Below are 13,976 nucleotides of genomic sequence, written 5' to 3'. Positions count from 1 at the left end.
GGCGATGTAATGTCGTCGTTGCTACCGACTCCCGGACTAGGCTGTGTCTGCGATGGTTGCGATGACGGTATGTACCAATTGTTCGAGTTAACGAACTCCTCCATCTCACGTTGATCGCTGTTGAACCAATCCATTGACGCCGAAAATACAAAGGGTATAATAGAGTATTGAAATGGAACGCGGGATTGAAATGGATGGAACGCAAGCTCGTATTTATAGACATCGAATTTAAAAAAAAAAAACAAAATTGGATTTGCGTCCCGGCCCGAAGACCGTGTAACGCTGGGCCGGGACGCGGGACTTGCGGCCCGTCACCGTGCAACCCCGTCCCGGGCCGGGACGCGGGACGCTCCCCAGGCCGGTCACGCGTCACCGGGACGGGCCTGAGCCGTGCCGCCCTTCCGTGTAATGCATGGGACGGGCCGGGACTCGCGAGATGCGGCCCGGCCCCTTGCGTTACGCATGCTCTTAAGGTCACTTGTTCTTTATAATTTGCTCAACTATATAATACTAGCATTCATTGAAAAATCTTCTGGTGTGATTACTTTGTTAGCATGAATGCCATCACAATTTAAGTGGAGTATCTTTTTCTTCCTTCCCCTTTCAGTAATTGCAAAGAAATTCAAGAGTCAAGATCACAAAGGAACAACTCCTGCATCTGTAAAAGATTGTTAAATGAGGATTTTGCTGAAGGTAACTGCCCCTTTACAAACACATGATCAATCAAGTAATCTTTTTTCTAATTATTTCTGAGATACAATCTTTTCTAATCATTTAACTGTGGAAGTTGCTAGGAAATCCAACTTAGAAAGCTGACCAAAAATAGCAAGTCATATATACTAAAAACAACTCACTTGACATGTAACTTAAGTTGCTAACTTAAATGGCTTTGGACGGATGAAAACACTTCTCATTGAGCTTGAGGTCACTTCTTGTCGTCCCATGAAGAATGAACCTCTACCTTCCAGTCTTGAGTAGCCTTCTTCATCTGCTCTGCACCTGAAGGGTTGCAGTCAATTAGCTTAATTCCTCCAAATACCCCATGAATCCTTTCCAGATTGTAACAGTGCTTCATGGTAAGGGTTTCAAGGTCATCTAAGCCTCCCTGCCCAATTTTCCAGTCCTCCAGATCAGTGTCTTCAATAATAAGAATTGTAAGACGATCGAATGCACCCTCTTCTACTTCCCACTCTGGACCTTGAAAAGCATAATTTCGCAATTTCAGCACTGTAAGACGCAGTGATGAAATCTTGCTCGTTTCTTTCCAGGGGTAGCCCATGCCGCTCAAGCTCAACTTTGTCAAATTTTGTGGAAAAATTGACATTGGAGCAAGCACGGGAACAACCACCTCAGGATTCGTTATGACACATTTGAGTGATATTAGGTTGGTGAGATGGGGAATATGATCAAACACGCTTAAGCTGCTACCAATATCATCATCTTCCAAACTAATCTGGATTCCTAATTTCTTCAGATTAGGAACTGATTTTAAAATAGCCTCATTGCAACTCTCAGCACTTACACCTGAAAGTGTCAACAAGCTTTCCAAGGAAGCACCGCAAGGATCTGGCAAGTCACTGCCGATGACCTGAAGTTGCTTCAGTTCCTTCATATCCCATATCTCCTTGGGCAGGTGCAACGGGCCTTCACTCGATTTGATGCTCAAATGGCGACCCACAATCAAGAACTGAAGGTTTGTGAGTCGGGATATGGAAGCAGGGAGCTCCCCGTTCAAAGTGAAAGCTAGGTATCTTAGTTGTACTAATTCCAGAACCTCCATTGGGAACTCGTAGAAACAGATTGTAAGAGCATCGAGTTTCCGAAGCAATCCCAAACCAGAACATATCGGCACTTGATATTTCTGATATGGCCCATAACACAGGAGGGAATGTGCAGTTGTTGCACACTTCTCCGCAACTGATTCACACACTTCTATGATGCCAAATAGAATGTTGTTGTGGAAGGATAGCCTGCATTGGCTTTCAACTCCTTCTTCAAAAGCATCACTGATAGTTTTCAAGACATACGAAAATTTGATCTTCATAGCTTCTTGGTTAGACAAGTGCCATAGAGAAGAATGAAGGCCACAAGTTTTTATCTGTTTAGCACCTAATCGCCCCGAATGATCTAGGGTGGTTTGGTAGACCATGACAAGACTATTTGAAACAAGCTCATCCAAACACTTCTCTGCACTAGGATATAGAGATTCATGTGCATTTTCTTCAAGAAATCCATCTACACGCCACATGTTCATGAGCTTGGATCGTGATACGTGATCATTCCGAGGGAAAACTCCCATGTAGAGAAAACACATTTGCAGAAGGCGAGGTAAGTACTTGTAACTCGGAAGTAACACCTTTGATATATCATGATATGCATCCATGAAAATAGGATGATTCTTATGAGCTGCAATCTCACCCCAGCATTCCACAGTCCTCTCCTCTTTGGCTAACAGGTTAGCAACCGCGACAATCATGAGAGGTAATCCATCACATTTCTTCGCGATTTTCTTCCCAACCTTCTCAAGTTGGAAAGAGCAGGACTTTTCACCAAACACCTTCTCACTGAGAAGATCCCAACTTTCTTCCTCATTCAAAAATCTCACCATCATCACATCTTTCGAATGCCTAGCACCATAATCATCCAACTGCTGCAGCCTTGTCGTAAAGACGACCTGGCTTCCATTAGTCTCGTCGTGTAGAGCACTTTTCAGTTCATTTCTCTCGTGTGGAAACGGAGGATGCAGGTGATACATCATGTATCTGTCCCAGACATCATCCAGCACAATGAGGTATCTCTTATCCTTCAAACTCTCTTTCAACCGCATAGCTATTGCATCTTCATCTCCTTCCACAACGGTCTCACCATTCAACTCTGCCAGAATTCGCCTTGGAATCTCCTTGAATCGGCTTTCTTTGCCTACTTTCAGCCACACACGACAGTCGAAGTGTTCCTCCGTTTTCGGATCTTCGAGAAGCGTCCTAGCAAGAGTAGTTTTGCCGATGCCAGGCATCCCAACTAGGGCAGTTACCTGCGTGCTCTTCAACCAACTGATTCGGAGCCTATGCTTGAGTTTATTGAACTCGTAAACTAATCCAACCATCTTTTCACCGCAATGAACGTCACCTTCATCTTCTTCATCGTCCTTGGGCGAAGAGTTGTACAATTGTTGGACGTATTTCTCCCCCATCGATTTCAATTGAACCAATCCTTGATTTATTTTCTGTATAACCTGCTCTTCAGATTGTTCGGCAATTTGTTTGACCTCATTATTTAACCTAGATACTTCATATCTGAATGTAGTATCTGCTCTGCTCCAAGTATTAATCTTTCGGTGATTTGTTGCTAGGAATCCATTTCTTTGATTGCAAATTGCAAGATTTCCCGAGATGGAGCAGCAAGCGAATTCCCATGAGAGGTTAGAAGATCCTCAATCTCGCGCTTGAGAAAACTGACCGTAGCAAAAGACATCTTCTGTTCCTCGGCTCCGTCTCTAGATAGAGTGAGCGATGAAAGATGAAGATGCAATTAGAGTCAACTCTATGGAATCCAATAATAATAGTTGTCGGGCGGTCAGTCCATACGGTAATAGTCAATCCACATTATTTAAAGAATACAATAATCTCGTCCAAGAAATATTATCCAAGTTTGATTTGGGCACACGTTTTAAGAAATATAAAGAATAAGTGAGTTAAAAGTTTTAACTAAACGAGGGTCCACATTTATTTATTACTTCTAATAGAATGTGAGTGTAAAGAGTTAGTAGAAAGTGAAGACCATTTATCAAAAATAGAAAAGAAGCAAAATGACAAACTTTCATGGACAAATCAAAATGAAAAAACTGGACAACATTTCACGGAGAGAGGCCATTATTTAACTCGCGTGATTTTTAATGGACCGTGGAAGGTAGGTTTTACTTTATTACTAATTACTAATTTTGTATAATAAAAAGTGAGTAAAAAAAAGTTATTGAATTATATTCATATATTAAAAATGAAAAAAGTAAATGATTTTTAAAATTGGGTCGTGGACGTAAGAAGTACTCCATGGTACACATTTTTACAAACTATGAATTTCATGTTAATAATATGGCGATAAGACCACTAGGTTTTGTCCAAATTTGATATCTTGCTGTTAATTAGGATGATAATTATTTTGCTTTTTACTGGATCTCATTTCAAAGCTTCGAGTATGCAATTGATTTAATGATCCCGATATATAATTGAACTATTTGAACTGTGTAATTTGTGTTTGAGTGACTGAACAAGAGAGGCCATATATAATATATAGACAAGTGTGTCTTCCCATTTTTATTTTAACTTTTTTCATTAGGCAGATGAACACATTTTTTTCTCTTCAACTAACTGCTGCAGGTTTACATGGCTCTTGGTTGAATTTGTTTTTGTCATTTTGAAAATGTTGGTTGTATTCTCTACTACTCCTACTATTTACCTTGTTTGATGGGGAACTCAAGTTAAATTGATGCTATACTTTTTAAGTTTTTTGCTTTCAACCCATTTTTTTATACATTGAGGTAATAACATCATTTTTCTTTACGACGGCCATAAAATTACGGTGACATATTTTATAAGGAAATCTAATATTTACTCGCAATATATAACAAAGTACACGTTTTATCCACAGTTACTCACATACAAATAACTCTAAAATAAAAATAAATTTAAACATAGGAATAGTTTAAAATACAAATATCTCAAAGAAGAGATGGTTATAAATTAGGGAGTCATGACTTGAGCTTCTTATCAAGCCATGAATAGTGAATATAAATGCTGGGGTCATCAAATTCCGGATGAGAGGAGTAACACTTTATTAGAACACCCGCGACGCTATGCCGTTGCGGTGCCTATGCCGTTCCGGAGGAACGGTTCCGCAACGGCTGCAACGCCGGCGGCACGCGTTGCAGCCGCCGTGTCGTCGCCATTCAGTGCCTATGCCCTGCCGGGTGTCGTTGCCGAGGCACGCGGCACGGCACGTTCCGCCACGCGCCGAGGCGACGTGGCGGGCTCTCAGCGCACGCGTGACGCCCACTCGCTGCCCCGCGAGTGGGTTTCGTCACTGTGACGCAATAATTCATTTTTTTTAATTCGAATTTAATAATAATAAAAAAAAATTGCAACGGTATTGACCTTTTTTTTATTTATTTACTCTATAAATACTCCTATTGCATATTCATTTCACTCACAAACACACATCTATTCCTCTCAAATCCTCTCCAACAGGATCTAATTGAGCACATTTGAGCAAATTTTGGCGGATGGAATTATTAAAATTGTGTACTTTTATTTTTTTTATGATTTTAAGTGTGTGCTTTTTATTTTTTTAAGTTTAAGTTGTAATTTTGCTTTAATGTTGTATGTTTTTTAATAAAGTGTGTTTGTTTTTTATTAAAGTGTGTTTTTTAATTGAATTGAGTTGGAAAAAAAAATGAAATTGAATGAATAGTAATTTAAGGAACGGTTAAGGAACAGAGGGTTGCAGGTTCCGTTCCTTAGTTAAGGAATGGAGTAAAAAAGTACAGTGGGGCCCGTAAATAGTAGTTTAAGGAACGGTTTAGGAACGGTATAGGAACAGCGTTGTGGATGGCCTTATGTGCCAAGTATCAACTGAAGGGTTGCTGTCAACAACTTCAATTATGACCAAATCTGCCATGAATCTCTTCCAACAAATGGCAATGTTTTATGCTCAAATAGTAGAGGTTTGTGCAGCCTCCCTCTCTCACTTCCCACTTCACCAAATCAGTGTCTTCAATCACAAGATACCCAAGTTTTGCAAATCTTTTCTCTTCTACTACCCATGTCCGACCTTGAAAGGCATAGCATCGCAATTTGAGTACTTCAAGATTTGGCAATGATCCAATCACACTCATATCTTCCCAAGAATATCCCAACCCACTCAAATGCAGCTTCTTAAGAACTGTCAACGATGTTGGAAGAGGATGCGGATGGGATGGAGAAGTGTTTCGGTCATGAGGTCAGGATTCACGACTACACATTTGAGTATCTGCAGTTTTTTGAGATTAGAAATTTGATCAAGGAAACTCAATGCCTCAGCAGCATCAGGCTCCGACTCAATTTGAATTCCTAACTTCCTTAGATTAGGAATGGCTTCAAAAATCGCCTTTGTGCAACTAAGAGTGCTCACATCTAAAAGTGTTCCAAATTGTGCTTTCTTTATGAAGCAAAACAAGATTATTGTAACTGAGAGCTCTCAAACATTGCTCGCTATATTCATTTTCAGTTTGCCATCCCAACGGCTCAGGAAATCCCTCAGCCGCCCACATTATCACCACCTTTGATTTCAATATCTCATAATTTTGAGGAAAAACTCCCATATAGAGAAAACACGGCCTCAACACCTGAGCCAAGTACTCGAAACTTGGATACAAAACCTTTGATATTGCACCATATGCATCCATAAAAAGCGAGTTCTTTTTCTCCAATACCTCACTCCAATACTCAGGCATCCTCTCTACTGCACATAAGAGGTTTGCCACCGCCACAATTATAAGAGGAAGGCCTTCACACTTCCCGGCAATCTTCCTTTCTATCTTCTCTAGCTGATAGGGGCATAACTCTTCTCCAAAAGCCTTCTCACGAAGAAGATCCCAACTTTCTTCCTTATCCACAACCTCATTTTCACAACTCGACCGACTTGGTCTAATCTAGTTGTGATCAAGATTTTCCCTCCATTATTATCATCATCTTTAAACAAACTATTTTTCAACTCGTTCCAAACTTGTTTGTCCCACACATCATCCAACACAATGAGATGCCTCCTACCTTTCAACCTTTCTTTCAAATAATCACCAATCTTTCTCACCTCTTCATTCATAATCATTTCAACCATGTTAGCATCAAATTGAGCTACAATATTTCAACTTCCATTTTCTACCTACTGCAACCCAAGCTCGAAGATCAAACTGTTGTGAAATATCTAAATCGTTATAAATTTCATTAGCAAGTGTAGTCTTACCGATTCCAGCCATCCCAGTTATAGGCGTCACGAAACGAAGCCCATCGACACGTTTAAGCCGATTTTTGATTTCCAGAAATTTATCACATAATCCAATCAACTTCGATTCATTTCCACAAGAATCAATTCTTGTCGAAACAATAGGTTCATCACAATCACCATCATCTTCTTCGATTTCTGGATTGTCTAATTCTTTGATGTAGTCCAGCTCCATCTCCTTCAATGCTTCGACGAGGCACAGAATCTCGTGCTCCGATTCCAGGAGATTTATGTCGAATTGATTCCAATCTCCGCTAGTTTCTTCTTCAGATTGTGTGAGAATCTGATTTGAAAGGTCGGATTCCAGCAAGTCTTCGAGTTTGCACACCGCCTCTCTGATTTGCTCGTCAAGAGCGTTGATCTTCTTCCTGCTAATGCTCTTGCTTCCGCCATCCAATCGTATGAGAGTTTTCCGCAACGACTGAAGCACGTTGCTTGCAGATTCTATGATCTCTGCAGACGGGGGAATCAACACGATTTGAGATGAATTTACGATACGTTTGATTGTATGCTTCAGGGAAATCACACTGGCGTATGCAGGCTAAATTCCACGAATGGACGTCATAGGAGATGATATCCGCCATTTGTACCCGGAAAAAAAACATTTCCAGTGATGGGAAAGACGCGTTAGCCTCTCGCGTGTTTGCCTTGGATACACGCGAGAGGCTCTCGCGTGTTTGATTAAACACGCTTCAGCCTCTCGCGTGTTCAACCTCCTTTGTTAATTTTTCCAGATCGGGGAAATCGTAGCGGAGGTTTTCGTGATTCTGGTTTGCTTGTTTGAGCTTGGATTTTGAAGAATCGCGGATCTTCTCTGACCATACGATTTCGACGACGTCTTATGCTTTGTATGCGAGGTCCTCTGATTCTGTGTTCCAAACTGCTTGGTGTCTTTGGAAAATCTGGAAGAACTGCTTGCAGGAAGGAGGCATTTTTGTGGATTGATTTGATTTAAAACACGCGAGAGGCTGAAGCGTGTTTAATGAAACACGCGAGAGGCTCTCGCGTGTATCCAAGGCAAACACGCGAGAGCCTCACGCGTCTTTCCCATCACTGGAAATGCTTTTTTCCGGGTACAAATGACGGATATCATCTCCCATGACGTCCATTCGTGGAATTTAGCCGGCGTATGCACCCATCTCTTAGACCATCCACAATGCCGCCCAGCCGACCGCCCAGACGAGCGCCGGAGCTGGGCGGTTGCGTGGCGCTGGGCGGTGCGCTGGTCGATCCGGTCGGCGCTATTGCAGCGCCCGGATCGCCCAGCGCGAAAATTAAATTTTTTTTTTCCGAAACACTATATATACGCGTTTTGCTCGTCATTTTCATTCGCACCACTTGTTTTAACGAGTACTCTCTCTATCTTAATTTCTGTACAAGAGCAACAACGCGAAATGAGTAACGCTGGTGGTGGTAGTGGTGGTAGCGGAGGGGATGCTGAGGAGTACGAACGTCGAATGGCCGAAGCGTTGGACGCCTATACGACCAACGCGATAGACCAATGGATGGAAAGGGCCTTGCAGCCGGCGATACCTCGACCTCCCCCAGTGGTCCACCGCCGCAGTGTGATTGATCGGGATCATGTAGCTGCACATCAGCGCCTATACGAAGACTACTTCGCACAGGAGCCTCGGTTCAACGCCAACCTTTTCAGGCGTCGTTTTAGGATGAGCAGGGACCTGTTTATGCGTATTGTCAACGCATTGGAGTCTCGATATCTGTATTTCCGCTTCAGGCACGATGCGGCTGGCAGACCCGGCCACACATCTATTCAAAAGTGCACTGCGGCAATCCGGCAGTTGGCCTACAGAGGCGCAGCAGACATGTGGGACGAGTATCTCCACATCGGTAAGACGACTGCCCTGCAATGTCTGAAGAATTTCTGTCTGGGAGTGATAGAAGTATTCGGTGATCAGTATCTCCGAACGCCTACCCCCGAAGACTACCAAGATCTGTTGCGGATGCACGGGAGTTAGCATGGGTTCCCGGGTATGTTAGGCAACATAGATTGTATGCATTGGGAGTGGAAGAACTGTCCCGCAGCCTGGAAGGGGTTCTACACGTCCGGCTACAAGGGAAAGAATCCCACGATGATCCTGGAGGCCATAGCTGATTACCGGCTTTGAATTTGGAACGCGTATTTTGGGATAGCTGGTTTGAACAACGACCTCAACATCCTCAACTCGTCGCCACTTTTCAACGAGCAGTGCCAGGGCGTCGGTCCGACCATCAGTTTTGTCGCCAACGGCAACCAACATGATATGGGCTACTACTTGGCGGATGGGATATACCCTAGGTGGCCCGTCTTTGTGAAGACGATCCGATGCCCAGGAGATGAGAAGAAGGCCTACTTTGCGGCACGGCAGGAGTCGGCGCGCAAGGACGTGGAGCGCGCATTTGGTGTGCTCCAGTCTCGATGGGCGGCAATTAAGGGTCCAACGCGTTAGTGGAATGTCCAATGCATTGCTGATATAATGTACGCCTGTATTATCATGCACAACATGATTGTCGAAGATGAAGGTGGCGAACTGACCAATTGGGTCAACGACGATAATGAAGCCGGTCCAAGCCACGACGTGGCCACCCCCAACGTACGGAGGGGTACCTCACGATGAAGACGGCCTCCTACAAGCACATGCCGACATGCGCCAAACGACGGCTCATATTCGACTCCAAAAGGATTTAATTGAAGAGTTATCGGCGCGGAGGATTGACCGCCGTTAGTTTTTTTTAATTATGTAATTTTTTTTAATTAATGTACTTTTTAAATTTTATTAATATTAGTGAATTTTCTTGTTTTTGTATTGTAAATTTAATTCCGTATATTGTGTTATTGTTAATTATTTTATTTTGTATATATTTGTTAATAGTAATGTGGATAGTATGTGGCTGGACTATGGCTGGGCTATTGCTGGGCTATTTGCTTGTTTTGATGATGTGGCAGGAGGATTTTTAGTGCTGATGATGTGGCAGTGGCTAGGCTATGGATGGGCTATTGCTGAGCTATTCCTATTGTGGATGGTCTTACTCTCCATCAATTTTTGGTGGTGTATAAATATTCCGTTTTTATTTGTTAAACAATGTTTACATTTAAATCATGATTAAAAAAATGTTAACCCTCCTTTTGTAAAAAAGTTGTCATTATAAACTAATCATTCGTTCTTTTTATAATTATTTTTTAAAACGCTTTAAATATTACTATAACTTTAAGATGAAAACAACTTAGAAAAGATAATAGAAAGTTAGATATACATATGCATAACCGACGTAGATTCGCTCCAACCCAACAAAATCCAGTTTACGTCAATCCAAACAAATTTCATACGTTCGCAAATTCGAGTTATCACTGTTTCATTCATCTAAGCGCGAAATATTGGAATTAAAATACAATTTCGGCCATCGGATTGTGGCAAAGAGAGTAATTTTCAGTAGTAGATCTGAATCAGATTACGTTTTTGATTGGTTGCGTTTGAATTAGGCGCGAAAATGGTGCAAGACTCGGCGTCCGAGGCCGGATCGGACGATTGCGATATTGTGCCCGAATTCGTCGAGGTGGATCCCTCCGGTCGCTACGGTCGGGTTCGTGCAATTTCTTTAGCTCGTGTATTATTTTGTTGATGAAGATGGATAATGTTTCGTTCCTTAATGTTGTTGTGATTTTGTGTTCTGGTGTTCAGCTTAATTGTTTTGTGTTCTTGTTGGCGGTCAATTAGTTAATTTAGTTATGTTCGTGTTGGTTTTTTGCAGTATAAAGAAGTTCTAGGAAAGGGGGCTTTCAAAAAAGTGTATGGAATTTAATGTGATTTGATGATTTCTGATTTTCATTTAAGTTTTGTTTATCCTTGATTTTACTGGTGGAAATTAGATATAGGGCTTTTGATGAGTTGGAAGGCATAGAGGTGGCTTGGAATCAGGTGAAACTTGCTGATCTGTTGAAAAATTCTGTTGATTTGGAGAGGTTGTTTTCTGAAGTGCACCTGCTCAAAACTCTCAAGCATAAGAACATTATCAAGTTTTACAACTCGTGGGTCGATACAAAGAACGAGCATATCAACTTCATTACTGAGATTTTCGTGTCTGGGACTCTAAGACAGTATGTTGGATTTTCAGTTGCTGCGCTATGAATCTTTTGATATCCTTGAGTGGGAGCTTAGAAGCTCGAACTGGTTTTTGTGTTGTTTAGGTATAGGAAGAAACACAAGCATGTTGATGTGAGGGCATTGAAGAAATGGTCTAGGCAAATCTTAGAAGGGTTGTCATATCTTCATCGTCATGATCCTCCAGTTATTCATCGCGACTTGAAATGTGATAATATATTTGTCAATGGGAATCAAGGAGAGGTGAAAATTGGTGATCTTGGTCTAGCTGCTATCCTAAAGCAAGCTCGTTCAGCTCACAGTGTTATAGGTAAGTTGGTTGATTATAACTTCAATTTGGCGTTATGCTTGAATTTTATGGTTAAGGTGACATGTGATTCATGAGATAGGTACTCCGGAATTCATGGCACCGGAGCTTTATGAGGAAGAATACAATGAACTTGTAGATATATATGCTTTCGGTATGTGCTTGATAGAGCTAGTCACCTTTGAGTATCCGTATGTGGAATGCTCCAATGCTGCTCAGATATACAAAAAAGTGACAGCGGTAAGTCTATATTGATTTTACTGTCTGTAGTTTCTTTATTTATCTTTCGTGTGTCTGCTTTAAGGGGAAGCTTGTATGATACCAAAATTATTACCTTGAGCATTTATTATCTGTTACTACAGAAAAATAAAAGAAAGAGTAGGAGTGAATAACCAGATACAGGAACAGGATTAAACCGAAGAAATGATGACACACAATATTACTAAAGAAATTGGGTTTCAAGTCATGATATCTTTCTCTGTTTCTTGCCTTGTAGCTGGACACATTCTTTGATAGTCTAAAGGTCCCTTTCACTAAATTCTTGAATTGTTCAAAAGGGGATCAAGCCTGCATCATTAAAGAAAGTGAAGGATCCTGCTATCCGGGAGTTCATAGAAAAATGCATCGCAAAAGCACCTGAACGTTTGTCAGCCAAAGAATTACTGATGGATCCATTCTTAAGATCTGATGAGGAAAGTTCAGGTTCTTCACTGTGGCCACAATCTACCGATGCAGGTCCAGTTGTAGCCTTTATTCGGTTCTAACATTTTTCGCTTTGTGGTTATAATTGGAAGTGTTTTCCATCATTATGTATTTGTAGGTGATAATGGCAACTGGTTTGACATTGGTGCAAACCAAGATTCTGGTTTTGAGGGTAGTCGAGACTTCACACTGCAGGGTCATAGGAAAGACCATAATACGATATTTTTGAAACTTCGAATAGCAGATGCATCAGGTTATTGATATCACCGTTTCCCATTTGCTGCAATTAGTTCTTCTTGTCATTGAATGCACAGTGACTTACTTTTTTCAGGTCATATACGAAACATTCACTTTCCATTTGATGTCGAGGAGGATACGTCCACTGCTGTTGCTAGTGAAATGGTTGAAGAGCTGGATTTGACAGATCATGACGTCTCAGTTATTGCTGATATGATCGATTCTGAATTCCAATCCCTCATTCCAGATTGGACACCTAGAGGAACTGCAAACAGCGGCAGTTTTAATGGTCAAACAATGATTGAATTTGGTGTACTTGGAACACACGGAGACATGTCTTCCAGTCCCACGATGCATGAGAATCATCCCTCTGGCCCTCTTGTTTTGGAAAGACTCCCCTCGGGTAGAAAATATTGGTCTGATTCGCCCAAAGCCTGTGGCGGATGCTCACCACTTAAGGCAGGGCCGTCTAACTTGATGTCTGCTGATTCAACCACGTCTGGAGACAGCTGGTCTGAAGTGACGTCACGATCACCATTCAGCCATAAAGATAATAACACCTCTCACAATGTTTCACTTCTCAGTCACGTGGGGTATGACTCTGATCACGAAGATGACAGCAAGCAGGAACCAAATTCTGCACCTAGCGGGTTACAATTTAATGAAGGTCACCGGCTCCTTGGTCCACCTGAAAACAGGAATCATCGCCAATTGGAAGAAAAAGACAACTCATCTCCATGTGGAAGTGACGCGGGTGGCATCAAAAGTGTTCTAAAGAAACTCGACTCTGTGCTGGACGAGCAGTACAAGGAGCTGAACGATCTGAAGCAGATGCACAAAGAAGCCGTTTTGGAACTTCTGAAGGACGTGCCAAAGGAGGCTCACCACAGGATTACTAGAGTGTGCAACGCAAAGATATATGGCACGAATTGAACAAGAAGCTACGCCTCTTTTGTGTTTGAAAGAAAATTAGTTTTAGATGTTTGTGGGAAATTATCATGAATCGAGATCAATGTCGACTGCAACTGCTTTGTGAAGATGAAGCGAAGCTGATAGAAGAATAACGTGTAATGTATTCTACCAGATGTATCTTGTTTTCCCAACGGAGGCTGTTGTATTACTTTGCTATACAGGGAAGCTGCTGTTCTCTCTCTCTCTCTTTTTTTTTTTGTCTTCCCTTTTCAGAATGGTCTAAATTTGCTATTTGATCATCATACTTATGTAAATGGTTCTATTGGTTTAGTAATTCATGATAACATCTTTAATGAATACGCTATTAAAAATATATTTGAGAATAGTTTCTATCAAAACTAAGCGAGCTGTAGACACTAGAGAATAGTTTTTTTTAATTTTTTACACCCCTCAAAGCAGTTATTTTGAATATCAAGGACCAAAATACAATTTTATAAGAGTTTGGGGGGCCTTTGTGCAGTTTGAAGCATGCTCATGTAATAACAAGAATGCGTCCATGCAAGTGATGCAACTGAAAAACATTACTTACAATTTTGATGATTTAAATTGCAATTATAAAAAATTCATGTGTTAAAATGAACATGATTCACAAATTTTGACTAATTAAGTTTTAGGGGTCTCCAATATAC

General features: G+C 41.4%; 2 protein-coding genes across 2 annotated transcripts; one reads left to right on the top strand and one right to left on the bottom strand.

Moving 5' to 3' along the window:
* Positions 1–925: 925 nt before the first annotated feature.
* LOC121791223 (putative late blight resistance protein homolog R1B-14) lies at positions 926–3,190 on the bottom strand. The gene has a single exon (XM_042189245.1). The coding sequence runs from the start codon at positions 3,188–3,190 to the stop codon at positions 926–928; it is 2,265 nt and encodes a 754-aa protein (XP_042045179.1).
* Positions 3,191–10,275: 7,085 nt separating this feature from the next.
* LOC121791221 (probable serine/threonine-protein kinase WNK3) lies at positions 10,276–13,644 on the top strand. Its single transcript, XM_042189243.1, has 8 exons — positions 10,276–10,611; positions 10,780–10,817; positions 10,898–11,125; positions 11,216–11,439; positions 11,519–11,676; positions 11,994–12,171; positions 12,257–12,391; positions 12,470–13,644. The coding sequence occupies exons 1-8, from the start codon at positions 10,519–10,521 to the stop codon at positions 13,306–13,308; spliced, it is 1,893 nt and encodes a 630-aa protein (XP_042045177.1). The 5' UTR covers positions 10,276–10,518; the 3' UTR covers positions 13,309–13,644.
* Positions 13,645–13,976: the final 332 nt, after the last annotated feature.

The sequence above is a fragment of the Salvia splendens genome, unplaced genomic scaffold (genome assembly GCF_004379255.2).
Source record: "Salvia splendens isolate huo1 unplaced genomic scaffold, SspV2 ctg750, whole genome shotgun sequence".
NCBI lineage: Eukaryota > Viridiplantae > Streptophyta > Magnoliopsida > Lamiales > Lamiaceae > Salvia > Salvia splendens.
Note: the sequence above shows the minus strand (reverse complement) of the source record. Positions and strands in the feature narration are given on the sequence as shown.

Bases quoted from the DNA above. Each gene is read 5' to 3' on its own strand.
- LOC121791223 (XM_042189245.1), bottom strand. From the start codon at position 3,190: ATGGGGGAGAAATACGTCCAACAATTGTACAACTCTTCGCCCAAGGAC.
- LOC121791221 (XM_042189243.1), top strand. From the start codon at position 10,519: ATGGTGCAAGACTCGGCGTCCGAGGCCGGATCGGACGATTGCGATATT. The intron at 11,126-11,215 runs GTATGTTGGATT...TGTGTTGTTTAG, and splicing joins GTGTCTGGGACTCTAAGACA to GTATAGGAAGAAACACAAGC. The intron at 12,172-12,256 runs GTCCAGTTGTAG...ATGTATTTGTAG, and splicing joins GCCACAATCTACCGATGCAG to GTGATAATGGCAACTGGTTT.